This window comes from Sapajus apella, unplaced genomic scaffold (assembly GCF_009761245.1).
Source record: "Sapajus apella isolate SASKATOON/1434 unplaced genomic scaffold, GSC_monkey_1.0 scaffold44, whole genome shotgun sequence".
Lineage (NCBI taxonomy): Eukaryota > Metazoa > Chordata > Mammalia > Primates > Cebidae > Sapajus > Sapajus apella.
This window is the reverse complement of record NW_022436984.1, coordinates 17,653,034-17,675,304: the sequence shown is the minus strand read 5'-3', so window position 1 is coordinate 17,675,304 and position 22,271 is coordinate 17,653,034. Positions and strand designations below refer to the sequence as shown.

Here is a 22,271-nt window from a genome sequence, read left to right as displayed (position 1 = left end):
GTGGGGGCCAATATTCAACATCCTTAAAGAAAAGAACTTTCAATCCAGAATTTCATATCCAGCCAAACTAAGCTTCATAAATGAAGGCCATCTCACGCCAGTTAGAATGACAATCATTAAAAAATCTGGAGACAACAGACGCTGGAGAGGATATGGAGAAATAGGAACACTTTTACACTGTTGGTGGGAGTGTAAATTAGTTAACCATTGTGGAAGACAGTGTGGCGATTCCTCAAGGACCTAGAAATAGAAATTCCATTTGACCCAGCAATTCCATTACTGGGTATATACCCAAAGGATTATAAATCGTTCTACTATAAGGACACGTGCACACGAATGTTCATTGCAGCACTGTTTACAATAGCAAAGACCTGGAACCAACCCAAATGCCCATTGATGACAGACTGGACAGGGAAAATGTGGCACATATACACCATGGAATATTATGCAGCCATCAAAAACGATGAGTTTGTGTCCTTAATAGGGACATGGATGACCTGGAAACCATCATTCTCAGCAAACTGACACAAGAACAGAAAATCAAACACCGCATGTTCTCACTCATAGGCGGGTGTTGAACAATGAGAACACATGGACACAGGGAGGGGAGCACTACACACTGGGATCTGTTGTGGGGAACTAGGGGAGGGACAGTGGGGGGTGGGGAGTTGGGGAGAGATAGCATGAGGAGAAATGCCAGATATATGTGAAGGGGAGGAAGGCAGCAAATCATGCTGCCATGTGTGTACCTATGCAACAATCTTGCATGTTCTTCATGTGTACCCCCAAACCTAAAATGCAATTAAAAAAATGTATTCATGTAGAACAAGCCAGTTCTTTTCTTATTAACTATGCACACCACCTCCTTTCAGAAGAGATCTGGGAATGATAAAAACCAGTGGGAGGATGCACTTAACCATTTAGAAATCCAGTAACTTCTGATTTAAATGGTGCTTTTAGGAGAAGGAAAACAATGCCAGACTAAAGCCTTCCTTTAACCATAAGAGTCCTTGGAATCAAACCAAAACTGCTGCCAAGAAGCCACAGGTGTTTATCACATGGACAGGAAAAAATATGATTTTGAAGAGCACAGTGACAGTTCTTCTCTGTCTCCACTAATGGGCTATAAGATTAAAGGTTAACAGCAGTACAAATGCTATAATTATATAATGCTGGGTTCATTTTTCGTTCGGGTTTACAAAAAAAACCTTTTTGTTCGTGTGCTTCTGGGTGCTTGGAAGGTCTGCCAGCCACTGCGTCTCTTGTCACCCGAGCTCTCAGCAGGTTTGCAAATGGACGTGCCCAAGACTGCCATCTGGTGGAAATGATAGAAATTGAAAAAAATTTTTTTTTCTTGCAGGATGTGGGGCAGAGTTGCTCTAAAAGTTTTAACTAGTGAATAAAACTAGTTGTCTAAGAAGATATAAATTTAAAATATACTGGGGAGAGGTGTTCATTACAGCAATAAGAAATATAAAATAACAAGGAATTAAGAAAGATGTAGACTATATGGACAAAACTACAAAACTGTACTGGTGACGTTAAAAACACTTGTATAAATACAAAGATGTAGCATCTTCCTGAATTGGAACTCACCTCGGCTAAAAATACGAATGACCCCTACATTAATCTACACGTATAACGATTCAATCAACACATTAATGAGATTTTTATTTGGCAGGGAAATCTTGGCCAAATAATAGAAAAATTCATCTGGGAGAATAAACGCATTCAAATTTTGTAAAAGTAGAATAATAAGGGGTATGTTCTCTACCAAATAATAAAGTGTATAATAAAACTATGATGATTAAGATGACATGGTACTGACACGCAATACAAAATTAAAATAGAATGCGTATAAAAATACAAGCATATACATGAATATATAATAAAGAACAACTTCAAATAATAAGAAAAGATTGGCTTATGTCATAGCTGGTATAAGGGGATAATGGAAAAATCTATGAGAAAATGTTATATTAGCTTTTTGCCTCAGATATAAGCTCCAGTTGTATTAAGTAATTATAAGTACAAACATTCAAGGGGCCAATGTCTTAAAATACATGTAAATATTTACTTACTCAGAATACAAAAAATTGTCTGTATATGCAACTGAAGGTTGATGAAACTGTTAAAGAAAATGATAAAATTCTGAACATTTTGAATGTAAAAGTATGACACTTCTTGAAACATATCAAATTTAACACGAAAGATCTTTGTAGTTCACTGTATGTTAAATTTTCAACTATTTTAAAGTAAAACAAAACAAAATAAACCCTATTTGATTTAAAAGGGCATATGAAGGGTAAAAGGGAGCATTTTTGACCGAGGAGAGCTCTCTAACACTCTTCAGCACTGGGCAACTTAGCCCTCTCTAGAACTTTTCCAATCATAGTGAGTAGAAAGCCCTCATTCTGCCTATAGAAAAAGCTGGCATCGAAACAAAAAGTTATTGTGTAAGAAGCAGCTCAGAAGTTGCATGATGTGATTCTTCTCGGGGAAAAAACCCTATGAGGTTGCGCTTGTGTTTATTTTTCAAAAATTAGATCATTTTCATATGGCTAGAGGTCCTTTGGTCTTAGTCCAATCCGTGGATATCTTTCTGCAAAAACAACAACAAACTATCAACAGTATTACAGTATTGAAAGGCAAACGGTGAACTTGGGAAAATAATTCATGACATACATAACAGAATAATGGTTAAAATCCTACATATATAAAGAGCTCTCACAAATCAAGAAGAATGATAAATGTGTAAATAGAATATCTTTTATATGTTAAGAAAAAATGCTGCCAATTGACATGTGTGAACAGGCTGATTATAAAAGAATAACCAAATATGAGAAAAACAGCTTCACTGACTAGTAATCAAATCATTGGCAATTAAATCAAAAAAATATGGGTTACACTATTTTACCCAGCAGCTTGGCAACATGCAACATTGGTGAGAAAGTGAAAAACAAGGGTACTTTTGTATACTATTAAGATTGTAAATTCGTGCGCTCCTCTTGGAAGGCAATAGGACACTGAATTTCACTTCTGTATTTTATTTAACTCAAGATTTTATGAAAAATTCAAACATACAGAAAATTAGAGAAAAGACGATAACGATTTTACCTATTGCACAGACTTAACATTTTGATATCTTCACCTTTTTGAAGGAGAAAATAAAAACCTTGCTTTTCCCAATGCCTTTAAAGAAGTAACCACTGTTCTAAAGTTAATGTGTATTATTTTCATGTGTTTTATATGCACATACTACAGATCCATAAATTGTACCTATTATATTTCATCAACTCTAAGATTCCATTATTTTACGTACCATTCTTTTATATGTTAAGAAAAAATGCTTCCAATTAAACTATGAAATGTTTTATTAACATTTAAGATTATTTTCTAATACTATAACAGGTTTTTAGGACAGATCCTTTTTTAATCTTACACAATGCTGTTGTTTCTTTGTTATATGCCAAATCATAATACAATTTTTAAGACTTTGATTTTTTGAGACAGGGTCTTGCCCTGTCACCCAAGCTGGAGTGCAGTGGCATGATCTTGGCTCACAGAAACCTCTGCCTCCCGGATTCAAGCAATTCTCCTGCCTTAACCTTCCAAGTAGCTGGGATTATGGGTGGACACCACCACACCTGGCTAATTTTTGTATTTTTAGTAGAGACAAGGTTTCGCCACATTGGCCAGGCTGGTCTCGAACTCCTGAACTCGTGATCTGTCTGCCTTGGGCTCCCAAATTGCTGGGATTACAGGTGTGAGCCACTGTGCTGGGCCTTGAAGACATTTTAAACAGTACTTAAATATAACACATGTAGTCCCAATACAGTACAAAACCTAATTGTGAACTGAGATATAACCAAGCTGGTGCAACCATGCCATGATGACTGCCTTAGTCAGTGATAATTGTTAAGATGCCATTGATTTAAGATGCTTCCCATTTTCAAAGATATTAAAATATGAAGTGTGTTGGAATTAATTTTGGAGACAAATTTACATACAAGACTTCCCTTATTACTTGCTTTGTTTCTCTCAGCATCATGTTTTCAAAGTATTAAAAGACAGCTCACTGTGTAAGGAAGCCAACAGCAAGCAACTGGCTGCTGCTGGAGCTCGGGACGCTCTTAGCTCAGCGCTCCCTCCATTTGCCTGAGCCACCCCAGGAAACGCTGTTCCATGCTGAAGGGTACTAGTAGGCTAAGGAGTTATTCTTTCTTGGTAACATCTGCCTTAAATCAGGAAAATGGTCTTTTCAAAGGCCCAGGAATTCACATATCATCTGAGACTAGGGTGAAGCACTTGCTTTGGGACAAAATTTAAGAGACAGCAAGTAATCCAGGTAAATATTTTATTTGTAAAAATGTTAGATATTTTAATGCAACATTAAAAAAAATCAAAACTAATGCAAAATGAATCTAATATAAAAATTTTAAGTAAGAGAGAATCTACTCTCTTCTAAAAAAAATTAAAAAGGGGAAAAAAGAAACTACGGAGTTTTCCATTTGCCTTAGGCTCCCAAATGGATTGGCATGGTACCATTACTAATCCTGTTTCACAGGGGGAGGAAAGGGGTGATAGATTAAAATGAGTGAGCAACGTGGTCCCATAGTACAATTAAAAATGTGAATGTACAACAAAAACACACCAAATAATTAGAGTGAACAATTTTCAGTATTACATCCCCAAATGGAGGCAAGCTGCTAATATTAGAATGGGGATCATTAATTGTATTTCATTAGAAGGAACTAGATTTAGGCCAGGTGCAGTGGCTCATGTCTGTACCTCCAGTACTTTGGGAGGCCAAGACAGGAGGATTGCTTGAGGACAGGAGTTCGAGGCTGCAGTGAGCTATGATTGTGTCACTGCACTCCAGGGTGGGCAGCAGAGTGAGACATTGTCTTGAAAATAAAAAAATCAAAGGAACTAAATTTAAATATGGTGAAAACAATGTATACCTGCCAGATGTCAGCACTTACGAGGCTATGGTAATCAAAATGATATAATATTTCCATAGGGTTAGACAAATAAACAACAAAAGAAACTAGAAATGGACTGCACATATTTGGGGAATGGGAATCTAACAGGTGGCATGGTGTTGGCACAAGTCGCTAGCTAGATTAAAAAAAAGATTCCTTAGTTCACACACTATTTAACAGGAATTTCAAGAATGATTAAAAGCCTAAACATATGTGCTTGGGAGGTGGAAGACTTCTAAAAGTCTAATAGAAGGTAACATCAGAGAGCCTTTTGTAGTTCAGAAGCATGGTGACTGGGTTTTCACACTTATGTGTGAGATGTACCTCCCCTCCGCCTTGTAACTACATTATCCACCAGACATGAAAATAAAAATGTATAAATCAAAAAAGTTAGAGACTATACGAACTTGGGATGAGGATGATTTCCAAACAAGAAAAACATATAGCAAAAACCATAGAGAAAAAAAATGACAAATAGCAAAAGGCTACATAAACAAAGCAAAAATAAAAGCAGTCTGAGAGGTTTTGCAGCACACGTTAACAAAGGGTGAGTATCTAGACTATATAGAAAAAGAAAAATAAATTAGAAAAAGACATACCCAATGGAAAAATGGGCAAATGGTGTGTGCATTCAACTCAGAAAAGAGGAAACTCAAAAGGCCAATACATATAGGAAAAGATGTTCTCCTCACATGTAATCAGAAATGCAAATTATATAATCATATTTCATGCTTATACAACTGGATTTTTTTTTTTTTTGTATTAGAGACAGGGTCTCATTCTGTCACCCAGGCTGGCATGAAATGGCACATTTGTAGCTCACTGTAGACTTGAACTCCTGGGCTTAATGGATCCTTCTGCTTCAGCCTCCCAAGTAGTTGGACTACAGATGCACACCACCATGCCCAGCCAATTTTCTGTTTTCCTTCTCTCCCTCTCCTTCTTTCCTTCTCCCTTTTCATCCCCTCCTCTCCTCTCCTTTTTCAGTTAGCATTTTTAGTGAAATAATTTTAGTTTACATTAAGGTTTTTGATCGCACATGTAAAAGGTAGTATTACAATCATTTAAAATGTTTTAATTAACTCCTGGAGTATAGGATATTTAGGAGCCTACAGAATTTTTGTGGAGACTTCAAATTTTAAAATTACTTACAGTCAGAAGTAAACTAGAACTCTTAAGCATGTTTATGTAGTTCAAGCTCCCCCTAAAGTGTTGTTTTTTTTTTTTAATTTTTTTTTGAGATGGAGTATCACTTTGTCACCCAGGCTGGAGTGCAATGGCACAATCTTGGCTCACTGCAACCTCTGCCTCCCGGGTTCAAGCAATTTTCCTGTCTCAGCCTCATGAGTAGCTGGGATAATAGGCGCCCGCCACCATGCCCAGCTAATTTTTCTATTTTTAGTAGAGACGGAGTTTCGCCATGTAGGTCAGGCCTGTCTGGAACTCCGGACCTCAGGTGATCCACCCACCTTGGCCTCCCAAAGTGCTAGGATTACAGGCATGAGGCACTGTGGCGGGCTGAACCCAGTAACTTTCAAGCGTAGACTTCAGTAGAACCAAAATACTGTATCAATTATAAGCAGTTTTAAGTACAATTTCAATAGCAAATATTATTTAAAATAAGCTTCATACTATATCATTAGTTATAAGAAAAATCTGATGAAAATAAACCCCGTGGTCCTCTATATCATGTTACTGTGGTATTTTGTCAAAATAAATTGCATTTTGGGCCAGGCATGGTGGCTCATGCTTATAATCCAGCACTTTGGGAGGCTGAGGCAGGCAGATCACCTGAGGTCAGGAGTTCAGGACCAGCCTGACCAACAGAGCAAAACCCCACTTCTACTAAAAATACAAAAACTAGCAGAGTGTGGTGGCGCATGCCTGTAATCCCAGCTACTCAGGAGGTTGAGGCAGGAGAATTGCTTGAACCCAGGAGGTGGTGGTTGCAGTGAGCCAACATTATGCCACTGCACTCCAGCCTGGACAACAAGAGTGAAATTCCATGTCAATAAATAAATAAATAACATTTCATATCTTTAAGACTTAGGAATGAAGCAAAACCACCCCTCCATAATCAGTGCCCAAAAAAGTAAGTGTAAATGACTCAGGAGAGGGAAAGAAGGTATCAGACCCACTATTAGAGTAACTCCTGGATGGTACTGGTCCTCTTCATTTCAAATGCAAAACTATTTTCATGGGCGAGCATGGTGGCTCATGCCTGTAATCCAAGCACTTTGGAGGCCAAGGCAGGTGAATAACCTGAGGTCAGGAGTTCAAGACCAGCCTGACCAACATGGTGAAACCCCCGTCTTTAAAAAAAACAAAAAACTATTTTCATTATAGGTGAATGTTACATGGAAAGAATACATTTGTTGTACAGGTTTAATCATTTAAAAAAACTCACTGTTGCCAATATTACAGACTAGGTTTATTAGTTAAGAAAAATAAGTAAAGCCAAATCCTTCGTTCTACCCTTACATAAAAGGTATGGCTCTTTTATGTCCCATGGGAGTTGTGGATATACTTAACGAGATAGCAGAAATATTAACTTCCTAACACTAAGATTAAGTGCCCCTCACTCCTAAATTAGAACAGCATGTCGACCAGTTACATCTGAGCATGAAACAGTGTACTAGCTAGAAGAAGTGTTTGCAGGTAAAATAAAACTGAAACAGAAAGTAAGGGGGAGAAAAGACAATAGCCAGAAAAGCCAGCAGGAAGTGAGAAATGGCGGTGATGCTACCTGAAAAGCAATGTATTCTCTATTAGTAGCTGCACTTACTTCTAGACCATAATGTTAACATATACAAATTATCAAAACAATGGGCAAAACAAACACTTGCTTAGCATTTTCTTTAGGGTTTCAAAATAACTCCCAAAGTTGAATAGAAGTAACTTAAAAGCAATTTAGCATAAAAACAACAGTGCAAATTAATGACCATTATGAACTTATTTGTAAAAGCAAGTAACTTCATTTCAGCGCATTTTCTAGCACAGATTTTTTTCAAAAGTAACTTCAGAATTGCTTTGAAATTAAATCATCGCTTGAATTCGTCTTAACAATTACTGTTAGCATTTGACGATTTTACATATACAATGGATTTTCTGCACAACTAGGAATTGTCTAATATGTGAAAAACATCACAATATGCTATTTTTCACTAAATACTATTTAGTTTCTCAAAACAAAATGCGTTCCAAAAGAAATCTTATTACATGCTTTTCCTTAATACTTAAACCAGATGAACTTCAAGATACAAATGAAGGCAATTTGGAAGAGGAAATGTCAGTGTGAGGTGTCATTTAAAAAATATAACCTTAAATTCAAGACAAGGGAGAACGATATTTGGCCAGCAAAAGATATTTGATGGACATGTTCAGGTTAATTTCAAGTACTAAAGTTGGATGAAGACTCAGGCACCATATATTGCTCTGGTTTGTGCATTTTCCAAGGTTTCAGAAAAATATCAGGCAGTTTAAAAAGGAAACTAGTGAGGCTCTAATTCCTGGCTCAAATATAAGGATAATGTGATTATAGAAACATTTTCCCCCAACTAATATTATTTATCCTGTTATTAAAAACCATTTTAAAGCCTGGATAGAAAGAAGATCACAAGTGGCAAGGCAGCGCCATTATTTTCATATAGCAAAACCAGTTCACTATAATTTTTCTTTTTTAAGACAGAGTCTCACTCTGTCGCCCAGGCTGGAGTGCAGTGGTGCGATCTTGGCTCACTGCAACTTAGGCCTTCCAGTTTTGAGTGATTACCCTGCCTCAAACTCCCGAGTAGCTGGGACTACAGGCATGCACCATCACACCTAAGTTTTATATATACACATATTTTTGGTAGAGACAGGGTTTCACCATTTTGGCCATGCTGGTCTCAAACTGTTGACTTCCAGTGATCCACCTGCCTTGGCCTCCCAAAGTGCTGGGATTACAGGTGTGAGCCACTGCGCCCAGCATTCATTATAATTTTTTTCAATGGCAATGCAACTCCCAATGGATTTCTACTTTTAGCATTAAGAAATTATGACTTGCTGGTAATTTCTACTCAGGTTAATAAACTAATGGTGAAGAAGCTTGGAAACATTTGTTGCTTAGATTGTTTATTCCTTCACAATGTTACTTTCAAATTTAAAATAATTTTTTAAAATATAAAACAGAAAGACATATTTAAAATTTCAGATGGAGTCTTGTTCTGTTGCCCAGGCTGGAGTGCAGTGGCTGGATCATAGCTCATTGCAGCCTTGAATTTTTGAACTGAAGCAATCCTCCTGCCTTAGCCTCCCAAGTTGCTGGGACTATAGGCATGTGAAACCATGCCAGGGTACTTAACATTTGTGTGTAGAGACCAGGTCTTGCTATGTTGCCCAGGCAGGTCTTGGACTCCTGGCCTCAAGCAATCCTCCTGCCTCAGCCTCCAGGATTATAGGCACAAGCTACCACACTCAGCTAAGCTGGAGTGCAATGGCACCATCACGGCTCACTGCAAACTCTGCCTGCTGGGTTCAAGCAATTCTTCCACTTCAGCCTCCCAAGTAGCTGGTTACAGGCATGTGACACCATACCCAGCTAATTTTTATATTTTTAGTAGAGACAAGGTTTCACCATGTTGGCCAGGCTGGTCTCAAACTCCTAACCACACATCATCCACCCACCTGGGCCTCCCAAAATGCTGGGATTACAGGTGAGCCACTGGATTCGGCCACAAAGAATCTCAATCTCACAATGATTCAGACACTTCATTGGGCAAGAAATATCTACATTGACAGAAATTATAAGTGCAGTAGAAAAACAAATTTATTTTTTACACCTTCAAGGAAGCTTTCCTCATCCCTGTTGAATGTTCAGAAAATTGAAAAAAAAAAATCAACTTTGGCATAAAACTGTTATCTACTTGATCCACTTTACTGTCATTTTAATAAAGTCAAAGCCTTGACTTTAACTGGTCAATCTGATGTGACATCTGTGACAGTAAAATGATTTTATGTAAAACAGGAATTTAAAATTTAAAGAGACCTTTTCAAAGAAATACCACACATCTACAGACCAACTAACTGCAGATACCTTAAGGTTAAAAATGTCTGAATATACATGCCACACAAAAATTAAACTCTATTGCTTAGTTTAACCTTAAGTCATAAGTTTCCCAAATTGAAACATATCATAGACATTTTCTAGGGGGAAAAATATAACATTAAAGATTTCATATTGTTTATCTTGCTTTCAAAGTTCTAGTGTTATAGAGACCATCCCACACCCCTGACCAATAAATTTTCTATCAGATCCATAGGTCTTCAAATTCATTTACTATTAAAATGTGATATCTGAAATAAAGGAACACACTACGAAGATGTCCAAAGGGCTGGGGCACCAGTTTTCAAAGTCTGGGAGTTCTGAACGACCTTTTTTCTTTTTTCAAGACAGAGTCTCATTTCTTCACCCAAGCTGGAATGCAGTGGCATGATCTTGGCTTACTGCAGCCTCTGCCTCCCAAGTTCAAGGGATTCTCCTGCTCCAGCCTCCCGAGTAGCTGAGACTACAGGCACACGGCACCATGCCTGGCTAATTTTTGCATTTTTAGTAGAGATGGGGTTTCACCATGTTGGCCAGGCTGGTCTCAAGCTTCTGACCTCAGGTGATCCACTGGCCTCAGCCTCCCAAAGCAAGGAGCTCCACGAGGTCAAAACTATTTTCACAATACTACAAGTCATTTTCAACATATAGACATTTGCACTGATTGTGCCAAAGAAACAGCAGGTAAAGCTGCAGGAACCTTAGCACAAATCATGACAGTTAGCACCAAATTTGTTCATCATTGCTACACTCCCACTTAGGGTGGGGAGAAGTGGGGGAGGGGGAAAGTGCTCCCTGAAAAGCCAGTTTCAGTTAACAACATCCTTCTTTTTTTTTTAAGACGGAGTTTCGCTCTTGTTGCCCAGGCTGGAGTGCACAATGGCACAATCTCCACCTCCCACCTCCCAGGTTCAAGCAGTTCTCCTACCTCAGCCTCCCAAGCAGCTGTGATTACAGGCATGTGTCACCGCACCTGATTTTTTTTTTTTTTTTTTAGTAGAGATGGGGTGTCTCCATGTTGGTCAAGGTGGTCTGAACTCCCGACCTCTGGCAATCCACTGGCCTCAGCCTCCCAAAGTGCTGGGATTACAGGGGTGAGCCACCACACCTGGCAACAACATCCTTAATGAAGCAGTGCAAAATTAATCTTATTAAACCTATACCTTTGGGTACACACCATTTTAATATCATATAGAAAGAAACGGGAAGTTCTAGTTCTATAGCATATTAAAGTGTGACCATTGTCTCATATGCTATTATTTTATTTGTGCAATGAACTAGCCACTTCATGGGACACGACTTTTGAAAGAATGACTGACAATGGTTATTCGGCAGACATTTTCTCTAATATAAATGAATTGGGCCTGTCACTTAAGAAAAACAACTAACAATATTTGTTGCCCATAATAAAATTTCACCTTTTATAATAAAATCAGAATTTTGAAAAATCTGTATCCATCACTGTGAGCTTGACAGCTTCCCAATACTTAAAATATTTTTTCAACAAGATCACTTATATTAACAAAAAAAATTTTTTTTGAGACAGTTTCACTCTTGTTGCCCAGGCTGCAGTGCAATGGTGCGATCTCTACTAACTGCAACCTCTGCCTCCCAGGGTTCAAGCGATACTCCTGTCTCAGCCTCCCAGTAGCTGGGATTACAAGCATGTGCCACCACACTCAGCTAATTTTTGTATTTTTACTAGAGATGGGCTTCTCCATGTTGGTCAGGCTGGTCTTGAACTCCCGACGTCAGGTGGTCAGCCCGCCTCAGCCTCGCAAAGTGCTGGGATTACAGGCGTGAGCCACCACGCCTGGCCTTAACAAAAAATTTTAATCATTGCAGAATAACACGTCAATATTTAGAAGAACTGCATAATTCAGTGAACCAGTATTTTCCAAATAACCAATTCATGATGTGACAAAACCATGCATAGGCAGAAGGTCCATTCAAAATGCAAGACAGACCCAGTGGATTTTAACATAACAAAGAAAAGTCCTCTAATAAACTTTCTGATTTCACATTGCAACCAATCTTCAAGAAACTATCATTTGTAAAGTTCTGATATCTACAATTACCTGAAGCTACTAAAATGACTCCTCTTTTCCAACTACCTATCTGTGTGAGGCCAGGTTCCTTCTTATACTTCAACCATTGGGCCATATCACACTGCAACAGACTGAACGCAGAAGCACAAACAAGAATTCAGCCCAACATTAATGGGCTCACAAAAATGAAAACGGATCCTTCTTTTTACACTGATTTTTTTGTTTCTTAACTTGTAAGATAATTATTTTTCATAAAATGGTTTTATGTTAACATGTATTTTTAAAAACAAATTAAAACAGTATGTATAATTCCTCAGTTTTAATTCCTAATATAGCAAATATTGATAGTATCCACAAAAGCAGAAGTTCATTGGAATATACAATTTCTAAGAATATAAATGGGTCCTGAGACCAAAATACTTAAGAATAGCCAGGCTAGGAAATTCAGATGAGTCAACAGTTAACTCAAGTTTTTTCTTTTACTATTTCATACATTATTCCTATTTCAAGCACCAGTAACCCCCCTCACCCCCCAAAAGACAGGTTTTTAAAAAGGGAGTATAAATATTTCTGGAGTAGAGAAGGGATTAATCAATATTGTCTGGTACAGTTTGGTTAATTCCTCTTTGGAATTAAATTTTCACAAGTATGCCAACTACATAAGAAGTTTAAAATAACATTCAAAACTGATTCATATCAAATAGTAATATGTCACACTGTTTTTATCAATTCTTTATTTACGTAACAAGTTGGTTATGTTCACTGCATTGTATGAAACATCACAATATCATACTGGAAAGTACTATCAGTACAGGGTTGGATCAGAGTGGACAGTTTGAACAATAAACCATTTGCATACTTCATTCTCTATCTTTTAACAACCCCCCCCCCAAACCCAGTAAAGGGACAAACAGCTTTTAACATCATCATGTAAAGCACTTTTACTTACAAGGCTAAAATCTAAAGAATAAATAAAATATATCGTGGCAATAATTCCTTTTAGACCAAAAATCAGGTGCACAATAAATCAAATGATCAGGAAACCTGTCTGTATTTAAACGTGTGGCTCTCCAGAAATAGCTTCGGGAAAACGTTACAGAAAATATTATGAATTCCATTTGACACAGGACCAGATGATGACTCATTTAAACTACACACAAAGGCAATTACATCCTGCTGAAACACAATTTAAACATATAGGAAATGTTTACAAAGCATCCACAACATGTAAACCATGTACAAATGGATACATTCATTACTTCTCCTAACCCAGTAACTTCTTTCATATAAATACTTTACTCTTCATGTTCAGTATTAATTGAATTTAATACATGCAAAACTCAGAAGAATTCAAGGTTACTGTAAAAATAGAATTAAATAAATCTTCAAGTACCTTATGTGACAGCCACTCTGTACCGTGCCCAATGTTATAAAATGAAAGGTTACTGAACCCATGAAAATATCTCTGTAATATTTCCTTAGATCTAAAATAGATAAATTTAAATGTATTTATAGTAATTTCAACGTGATATTCTGAGCTTTTAAAATAACATAAATGATTAAAAATACCAAATTACACAAAACTTGTATCTTAAAAGCTGAAAAAATTAAAACTATAGAAACCCACATGTAAAACAAAAATCACAATTTACATTATAAAGGCAAATCTCATCTTTAAAAAAATTTGCAACAGTGAGATGTCAAAGCAAATTATAAATAGCCATAAATTAATCCATTTGGTTTCAAAAGATTTTCTAGTGAGAGTGTTGAAGGATGCAGTAGATACATGCATAAAATTTGTAAGGATTTATAATATTATTGCCAAATACACTTTATCTTGAAGCAAGGCAACATTACAATTTGGACATTATTGGAGAACCCAGTTTGGTAATACAGGTAAAATTGGAAAAAAATTAAATAACAATTAATAATAAATACATATCCTATAGTAAATTGCTCAAATGAAATTTCAAGCCACAGAGCTGCAAAAGGCTTCCAACTTGGTGAACTAAAAAATGGAACATATCATACAATTCTTTACTCTTACATGCTTACATGTTGTGTGTTTTGTTTAAAGAAAAAAACAATGTATTTTCAGAGTATAACTAACTATTATTTCCCATGCACCTCAGGCACATTGCTGATTTGTGGTGAAATAACTCCACTGGTTTCTAGGGCCAAAAGTTCAATACAGATGTAATGAGAATGCTTGAGGTTGGCAAAAAATACTGTAGTACAGGCAATGCTACGAGTGGTAACTGTCAGAAAACACAAATATGAACAAATGATGGGAAATGCTAATGATTTTCTGCTCATATCACAAAACGTTGGGAATCCGCAAGAATATTTTCCCCTTGTATTGAAGAAAATTGTGATTAAAAGTTTTTTCCCCCAATTTTCAGAATCAAAAGCATTTTAGAAGGTTTTTAAGGCTACCATGGGTCTTCTAGATCTCCAGCACCCTACAGGAAAAGAAAAGGAAGAATATTATTATTATTTACCTATACCACTTCCAGATTGGATTGAATTTCAAAAGAAAACAAAATTGATGAACAAATTACCTTCCTTTGTCTGAAAAGGTACTTTTACAGAGAGACGTTGTGTATTGTACATTGTGTGTGTACACATGTATCTATCTAATACAGATAGATAACTGGGTTGGGTTATTTTCCTCCCCTCTCCACCAAATGCCTTCCTTTCTCAAAACACTTAAAAATATTCTGGCATTGGAAAAATACATCAAGACATCAGCTACAACATCCAAAGATTCCAAACTTTCAATTTATGGTAACTTAAGCAACTTTAGACATATAAATATAAATGTAAAGAAGACAAGTTAATGTTCTACAGTCATAAAATACTTTTTAAAAAAATATTTTCCCCATGTGACTAATCTAGTATTTAAAAATCCCTTTAAACAAAAACTCTCATCTGCCACTATTTTAAAAATAGCCTATAATTACTGCATTTATTAATAACTAATAAAAATTTGTAACAAAGTTGACAATTCTGCAATCTTTAAAATGCTCACTGTGGCAATTTTCTCACGTCTATGTGTGCCCATAATGTCCAAACATTAATATTTTGTATCACAAAAGATGGATCAGAAAAAGAATAGATTTAAGTATGCAACACATATATTTTTATATTATACTTCTTTCCTTTTTGTTAATGAAAAAAGGTAAGCCAAAAGTGTCCTAAATGTTATATAAATACAAATGAATTTCTAATGGGTATTCTTCCAATATACCAAACACCTGGTTGTTTTAAAAAAATTAATTCAAAAATAAGTACAACATGCATAGATTATTCCACATCACATGCTTTATTTGGACTTAAACACTTATAATTTCATTCTAAACACTTGATTGACATACATTTTGATGTGTGTAGTTAGGCTATACAGAATATACAAACCAAAGCTGTATGAATACATAGGTTTTTCAAAAGTTATGTTTCATAAAGAATACAGAGAAGGGAAAAATAACCACATATCCAATATCTCAAAACTTCTAAAAGTAAAACTACAGAGATGTAAAATATAAACAAATCAAACAACACACAAATTATCATCCTTGAAAGAAAAATTACAGGCCATCATAAGCCATTTTTGAAGAACTAAAATTATTAAAGAAAACATAAATTTATCACAAAGCTAACTATGAGTGTACTAATAGGTAAAATAATATGAAGCAGTATAATTCTACATTAACAAGTTTTTCCATAATATAGTGTAATCTCTCTAATCAAAATTTCTAGTCCTATCTAGTATTAATTTAACTACTGACTTTTATTAATAATTGGTAGCCTAATTTCTGGCATACAGTGTGAAATGACATAATTTCATTAAATTCAAAGTACTATAAATAGTCAATTTTATACTATTTCATAAAGGTGTATGCAAAGGCCTTTTTAAAAAACAAGGCTATGTGAATATAATAAAACTAGTTTCCAAGATTCAAATAACAAAACGGTTATATAAATGCATACATTATACTTCCTAAGTTAAAAACCATCAAAGATCACAAAAATATTACCAAAAAGGAAAGTCATATTTTTTCACCACTCATCTTTGTCCCTGCATCTTCATTAGAGCTGTCTAATTCAGCAAGACCACTTTCTGATTCAGTATGGCTTTCCTGCATTGTCACTGGATTTCCAGCATCACTGTTCGAAGAAGTAGCTGTGGCAGCTGGTTCAGCAGGGCTTTCTTCTCCCTCTACTTTAGCTAGCCTGTAACTAGTCAGCATCTCCTCCAGAAGTTGTCGGTAGTTTCCCCTATGATTAATTCTCATTTGCCTGAGAGCTTCCACCAATTTTCCCTGTGATCCACTTTCCTCTGCTTCATCGGAGGCCTTTTTTTAAGATTCAAGACCCCAGTGTCAGTAGACAAACTAGGATATCACATGTATTTCATAACACATTACAGCAAAACACTAATTTCTCTACCGAAAATATAGTCTAAGCATGAGAACATTTTATTAAATATCAATTCTTACCTGTATCAATAAAAACTTCCAATTATAATATCTCGTCATTTCTAGCAAATTACCATTAACTAGTTTATGTCTTATTTCACAGTCATTTAAAGTTTAATCTGAAATTTACTCAGCTTTTATAATTAAACAGCAACACAAGCATTTCCTAAAGCTGACTTAAAAAAACAATAATTGGCTATATGATATAGTACAAAAGAAAATTAATGTTTAAAGCAGTAGGAAAAGGACAGAAAAGCAGGCCATCAGAACAGTTTCTTCATCATTTCTGCTAAATGATAAGTAGGAGTTATAAAACAAAACTATATAGATTTAAACAGATTTTTGAAAGATTTTAGAGTTTTCATGGATAAAAATTTTATTTACTTTTTGCCCTTAAATATTTTGATAAAAACATCTCTAGATAAAAATATTCTAAGTATGAATAATAAACTACTCAATCTTTTCATATTTTAATACATTTTGGAAAATCTACAGGTTTCTACAATAGTAATTACTTAATACTGTAGACAGAACAAGCACTAATCATCCAAGCTAATCCCAGTTAAGCTGACAGACTAAAATCAAGACATCTTTACATTATGTGCCTCCTGATATGATCCATTATAAAGTACAGTCATGTCCTGTATTTGTGCCAAAAGACATTTAAAATGAATCTAATAATGCTAATTCCCAGTTTACAGGAAAAAAAGGAATAGAGGATCAAGTAAAAAGACACCACGAGAAAACAATCATATGAATCCATAATGCAGGAAGGACTATAAAAAACTGGCTCAACCTCTTCAAAGTCGGTGTAAAGGGGAAAAAACAGGTGAGGCGGCTTGACTGATTAAAGACTTGTTTAATGTGCTTGACTGATGACTTGATTAGACTATGATTCAAAATAACTATTAGTCATTCTGGGGAAATTTAGAGTCGATATTTGAAGACATTATAAAATTTATTATTTTATATACCTACTATGTATACCCAAAAATTAAAAATAAATTTTTTAAAAATTAATTTTCTTAGGTATAATAATGATATTACAGTTATGAAGAAAATTGTCTTCATTTTTAAGAGCTGCATGCTGAAATGTTTACAGGTAAAATATGGTATCTGCAATTTGCTCTCAAAGGGGTCAGTCAAAAAAAAATTGGTAGATATAGAAAGAAAAATATAGCAACTGTGGCAAAATGTTAACAGTTGCTGAATCTCGACAGAAGATATACAGCTGTTCCAACATATCATATCCCTTTTTAAATATGTTTGGAGGTTTTCATCTGACACAAACTTTTAACCATCTTTAGAGACTATTACACTATACTTCTGCAACAAAGATAACACTAATGAAGCCAAATAATAAATGGCAATGTTTTATTAGCAAAATGAGCGCACATGAATATTATTTTTTAAAAAGTTGCCCTCAATGGCCAGGAGCAGCGACTCACATCTGTAATTTCGCCACTTTGGGAGATAGGGGTAAGAGGATTGCTTAAGGTCAGGAATTCAAGGCCAGTCTGGGCAACACAGTGAGACCCCGTCTCTACAAAAAATATTTAAAAGGAATGTGCCTGTAGTCCCAGCTACTCAGGGAACTGAGATGAGAGGCTGAGCTAAGCTCAGGAGGTTGAGACTTCAGTGACCCATGATCATACCGTTGAACTCCAGTCTGGATGACAGAGATCCTCTTAAAAAAATAGTGCTTGTTTTCCTGCCTCAGACATGTCAGGGGAGGGGGAGGAAGTGACCTCAGGGCAAAAAATGAGATGATACTGGGCCAGGTGCAGTGGCTTATGCCTGTAATGGCAGCACTTTGGGAGGCCAAGGCATGTGGATCACTTGAGGTCAAGAGTTTGTGACTAGCCTGGCCAACATGGTGAAACCCCATCTCCACTAAAAATTGCCAGGAGTGGTGGCAGGCACCTGTAATCCCAGCTACTTGGGAGGCTGAGGCAGGAGAATTGCTTGAACCCAGGAGGTGGAGGTTATAGTGAGCCAAGATCACACCCACTGCACTCTAGCCTAAGCACAACAAAGCAAGACACCAATTCCAAAAAAAAAAAAAAAGAGATGATACTGTGTATGGCCCATGTTTTTTGGGTACATTTATGTCTGTGTATCTATTCATTTTAGCTTATGAAAAATACCTGGAAAGAAAGGAAATATAGCAATATAATGATAATGGGTAGGGGAGTTCTAGATATTTTATTTTCTTTGAATTTTCCAATTTTCTACAACAAGCATATTAACTGTCTTTTACTTTGCAAAATTTATTATGTGGACTTAAAACATGTTTCCCTAAATAAAATTTCTCAGCCAGGGCTGGTGGTTCATGCCTGTAATCCCAGCACTTTGGGAGGCCAAAGTGAAAGGATCACTTGAGCCCAGGAGTTTGAGACCAGCCTGGGCAACATACGGAGAACCCGTCTCTACAAAACAAAACTTTTAAAAATTAGGTGTGGCAGCACACACCTGTGGTCCCAGCTACTGGGAAGCTAAGGTGGGAGGATCGCTTTAGCGCAGGAGGTTGAGATTACGCACCCACTACATTTCAGCCTGGGCAATAGAGGAAGACCCTGTTTCAAATGAGTAAATATTAAAAAATAGAGTTTCCCATTTGAATCTATTCAGGAAGGGTTGAGATGGAACAATGTGGGATAAGTGTACTCGAATGATAAACCTTATCAGTCTTTAAAGGGAAATTTTCTACTTTACAGTATATCACAAAGACCTTTTAATGGAGAGCCTACAACCCTCTCCACCAGAAAACTCCCAAACAAAAAAGAAAGAAGGAAAGAAAAAACCCTACCATTTTATTAAAAAAAAATTATAGGACATTAAAACAAAATCTGTCTCAAACTAAATGGCTTACACATATAAGCGATTATCAACCCTGGTTTCATACTGGAATTACCTTAGAGCTTTTAAAATTGCATACATGCCAAAGTTCCATTTTAAAATACACAGATTCAGTGGATTTGGGTTGTTCTTTAAGCCTGACAGGCAATTCTGATATACAGCCAGGGTTGAGAATCACTGATATAGACTAACTGGCATAACTCTATTTAGAGGTGGATTTATGTTGGATGAAAGATTGTACTATTTGGGTCAATTTTGGTGAGGTCAACAGATAAAGTACCTCTCACTCTCAAACTGACACTTTCATTATTAATCACCCATACTTCTGTGAATTGATATAGTAGTGATAGTTGGGGAAGATAAGTTGCCTTTTTTTTTTTTTTTTTTTTTTTGTGACAGAGTTTCACTCATGTTACCCAGGCTGGAGTGTAATGGCCCGATCTCGGCTCACCGCAACCTCCGCCTCCTGGGTTCAGGCAATTCTCCTGCCTCAGCCTCCTGAGTAGCTGGGATTACAGGCACGCACCACCATGCCCAGCTAATTTTTTGTATTTTTAGTAGAGACGGGGGTTTCACCGTGCTGACCAGGATGGTCTCGATCTCTTGACCTCGTGATCCACCCGCCTCGGCCTCCCAAAGTGCTGGGATTACAGGCTTGAGCCACCGCGCCCGGCCGAGAAGTTGCTTTTTAAAAGACATACTAAAACCAAATAATGGCTAAGCAAGGTGGCTCACACCTGTAATCCCAGCACTTTTGGAGGCCAAGGCAGGTGGATCACTTGAGGTCAGGAGTTCGAGACTAGCCTGACCAACATGGTGAAACCTGTCTCAACTAAAAATTAAAAAATTAGCCAGGCATGGTGGTGCATGCCTGTAGTCTCATATTGAAAGGGTGAGGCGGGAGAGTCCCTTGAACCCGGAAAGTGGAGGTTGCAGTGAGCCGAGATCACACCACTGCACTCCAGCCTCGGAGACAGAGTGAGACTCCGTCTCAAAAAAGAAAAAGAAAAAGAAAACCAAACTAGTAAATCAAGTAGAGATGGATTTGCAATGGCTGACATTACAGAATCGCTAAATTGAGAAGAGCTTTAGCTAATGACCACACTTAAAAGTCATTTTATCTTATGGCAAATTATACTTTCTTATCACTCTGGGTAGACAATAGACTACTGAAACCTCTTCCCCAGCCATTACATTTGATTTTTCAAAATACTGTTACATAACTCTCTCATGGGCTTTCATTAATATTAGAAGAGAAACCTATTATCTAGGTTCCTGCACTTTCTTTATCTGAACTCATACAGTTGATATAGCACACCTATTTTTACACATCTATTATAGCAATTAACTCTACCTTGCAGCCGTTCACAAGACTCTCCACTTACACTGCAAACTCTTTGAGAGTAAAGACAATTTCATATTCCATTCTATGTCCTCCTATCATCTAGGGAAGGAAAATTAATATTTGTGCTAAGAAATTTATATACATAATCTTACTGAATCCTCGTAGGTACCCTACAAAGTAAGTACTCCAGTTATCATTTTTATAAGTGAGGAAACTAAGGCTCAGGGCGATTAAGTTATTTGTCAGGGTGACAATCTTAGTAAGTGGCAGAGCTCTGATTCATGCACAGGTATAATTAACATCAACGTCTATCTTTATGCTCTGTTGAATACATTATGGTGAGTAACATTTTTTGCATAGGAAGTACCTCATATAGATAGACTCTTACTAGAAATATTGGTGAAATTATTATAGAACACCACAGGTTATTTCATATTGAAGTTTAGAATATAGTTCATTAATATAGTAAAATTAGTAAAACTGTAAGACACTAGTTATGTTGATTAATACATTGTATCAGATGGGATGTTTACAATTATTATGTAAACTGAAGGCAATTACTGAGATGAGAATTTAGGACATCTCCCATCCACCCTAGTTTTTGTTTTTAAGGTTTTACTATCAGCTAGGCTAACACAGCTTAAAAATAAAATCTCTCACTATGAAAATATTAACTTATACCAAATAAGACAGATAAATTAGATAAATCAAGGAGAGAGTAGTAATAGGAGGGGGAAGGAGGGAAATCTAAGCACATTAAAAAAAATAAAATTTAACCAGCTAATATTTATTTGTAGCAATTACTTATCTCTTAAAATACAGATATCATAACCAAAATTCTTAAAATGATTTCTTATAACAGTGGAGAGAAAGTAAGCACTAGTAAAAATATGTTTCTTGTGGAGTCCTATGCTCTGCTTGTCAGACAAAAAAAAAATTTTTTAACTAAAAATTCTCGAATATGACAAAACTGATGACTAATGAAGATTCTAATAAATTAGACGTTATTTGAAGAATCATGTCAAATTTAATGAATAATCTTAGACAGTATCATTTTAATGGTCAAGATCACACAGCTAAGATAAGTGTTATATCAAATCATACCTTAAAAACATAGTGACTAATGTTAGTGCATTTTCATATAGTATAGGTCTTCTCCATAGCAATGCTTTCACAAGTGAATAAAAAACATGAAAAAACTAGCATTCACATACTTCTAAAAACTGTGACATAAAAATGCAAAAGGCGCTATGGCTATTGCATTTATCTGTTTGAAGTAAAACAGAAAAATGACTGCATGAGAAATTTAATAATGTGGAAACACTACAGAGATTCTTTTGGGCTCAAAAAGAGACTAATCTGTCCTATTTTTCCTCCCCTTCTCTAAGATCCAAATGCCTTACAAAGTTTTTGGATTAAGATAAATAAATATGTGTATTTAAGTAAAAAATAACTGACAAGGAACTGTGTTTG

The 22,271-nt window shown here is 36.1% G+C and overlaps 1 protein-coding gene, 1 long non-coding RNA gene and 1 pseudogene across 4 annotated transcripts in view; 2 read left to right on the top strand and 1 right to left on the bottom strand.

The window, feature by feature from the left end:
* The first annotated feature begins 5,250 nt into the window (after positions 1-5,250).
* On the top strand, positions 5,251-5,346 carry LOC116524362 (annotated as a pseudogene).
* Positions 5,347-6,846: 1,500 nt separating this feature from the next.
* LOC116524253 lies at positions 6,847-20,458 on the top strand. The gene is made up of 2 exons (XR_004257241.1): positions 6,847-6,892; positions 20,345-20,458. It is a non-coding gene; the product is annotated as an uncharacterized LOC116524253 (long non-coding RNA).
* Positions 12,824-22,271, bottom strand: part of PPM1B (protein phosphatase, Mg2+/Mn2+ dependent 1B) — a 77,044-nt gene continuing 67,596 nt past the window's right edge. For 2 of the 3 annotated variants that reach the window (XM_032239446.1, XM_032239448.1), the window contains exon 6: positions 15,419-16,471. In XM_032239446.1, coding sequence (XP_032095337.1) covers positions 16,166-16,471 — 306 coding nt within the window. In that variant the 3' untranslated portion in view covers positions 15,419-16,165. Of the gene's footprint in view, positions 14,579-15,418; positions 16,472-22,271 lie in introns of those variants that run through there. The other variant, XM_032239447.1, reaches the window with a different exon arrangement.